This window comes from Priapulus caudatus, unplaced genomic scaffold (genome assembly GCF_000485595.1).
Source record: "Priapulus caudatus unplaced genomic scaffold, Priapulus_caudatus-5.0.1 Scaffold1170, whole genome shotgun sequence".
NCBI classification, from domain to species: domain Eukaryota; kingdom Metazoa; phylum Priapulida; class Priapulimorpha; order Priapulimorphida; family Priapulidae; genus Priapulus; species Priapulus caudatus.
This window is the reverse complement of record NW_014578231.1, coordinates 79,493-81,104: the sequence shown is the minus strand read 5'-3', so window position 1 is coordinate 81,104 and position 1,612 is coordinate 79,493. Positions and strand designations below refer to the sequence as shown.

General features: G+C 37.9%; 1 protein-coding gene across 1 annotated transcript in view; it reads left to right on the top strand.

The window, feature by feature from the left end:
- LOC106815656 (sorting nexin-19-like) overlaps window positions 1–1,612 on the top strand; it is a 7,385-nt gene extending 5,773 nt beyond the window's left edge. The window contains exon 9 of the mRNA XM_014820154.1: window positions 235–1,612. Coding sequence (XP_014675640.1) covers window positions 235–377 — 143 coding nt within the window. The 3' untranslated portion in view covers window positions 378–1,612. The remainder of the gene's footprint in view (window positions 1–234) is intronic.

Here is a 1,612-nt window from a genome sequence, read left to right as displayed (position 1 = left end):
TCCCCCCACCCTCCCCCTACCCTCCATCTGCGATAGTGGGCGTGTCCTAACAATGATGTGTACGCAACTGCGTGTCTGCATATCTGCGCCTAACAAATGTGGTACTACGCACGACTGAAATTTTACGTTTATAATCGTAGCAACAGACCTCAGATGAGCCCAGACGCTCTGCGGCTCTTGTTATTTATATATGTTGAAGATCGGAATGTATTTCATTTCTTCCTTGCATTTCAGACCTTCTTCCCGTATTAGTGGGAAAAAGCACATTCCATGAAGTGATAGAGATGGCTGTGGAGTCTCTACAGCACAGGATGCTGAACAGACATCTGATCTACTATGCAATGGACGTGCTGACCGATGCTCTGACCAATGGCTGACCGACGGTGCTTCGATAAACATAGAGGTGGGGTTACATTATTGATTCCATGTTAAAAGGTCATTGAGGGGTGGGGAAGTCAAAGGCCAACAAGTTTGAAAGTAAATCTCCAGGTAGTGGTGATATCAGTATAACTATGTGATTTATAAACAGTTATGATGATGTTGATGGTAGTGATGCTGTTATTACTGCTGCTGATGATGATGATGATGATGATGATGATGATGATGATGATGATGATGATGATGATGATGATAATGACGACGACGGCGATGATGACGATGATGGTGATGCTGCTGGGATTGCTCTAAACAGCTTCATTAACGTGGAAACGACCCTGGACAATGTCCATACAGCTGTTGATACGAGCTTGTGATATAGATAGAAGATGTACATATTCATTCAATTTTTTTTAATTGTCTAAAGTTAAATATTTTATCTCAGATTTCTGATTAATTCAAGCCTGTTTTCTGTCTGATCAAATCTGCAGTAAACAATATACATATTATTAACTACTGTTTATATCAATAATAGCATTTATTTTTCGACAATCATGTGTCATCAGTTTCACGTTTTCTGTATCTGTGCCATCAACAAACCAACCTGAAAAAAGTGCTGAGCAGAATATTGTTATTATTACAGTCAAATCGGTGAGAATTGATGAAACCTGTGGTCTGGGATAACATAATATCCAGCCCAGAACAGTTGGGCGATTGTACCATGTGGGACCAAATGGGGCATAGACATAATAATAATATTGCTGATATTGGGTGACAATACTGATCTAAGCAATGCAATACACTCTGTGATAATAGGTACGTGTTAGTATTACTGTACAGTATTTCTTTCCTATTTGTGTGAAAAGCGATTACAATCTGCAATATTAAAATACACGTGTTCATCAATTCAACTTCCAAAAATTAGCTGTCTATGCAAAACATATCATCGTCTTCGTCATTATCATCATTATCACCGTCTTTGTTGTCACCACCATCGTGATCACGTTTGGTATTGCATACCCTGCTTAATTTGCATCATCACAATTGGCTTAAGTTATATGCGAGATTTTCATAATTAATTATTTATATTAAATTCGTGTACGCAGCAAACTTGGTGATTACATGTTAGATTATGGTGTGCTATTTTGTATAACTGTAAATACACGGCTACTTCGGCCGGTTCCAATAATGAAGTGATAGTAAATAAATACAAATGACATATATATATACAACCAAA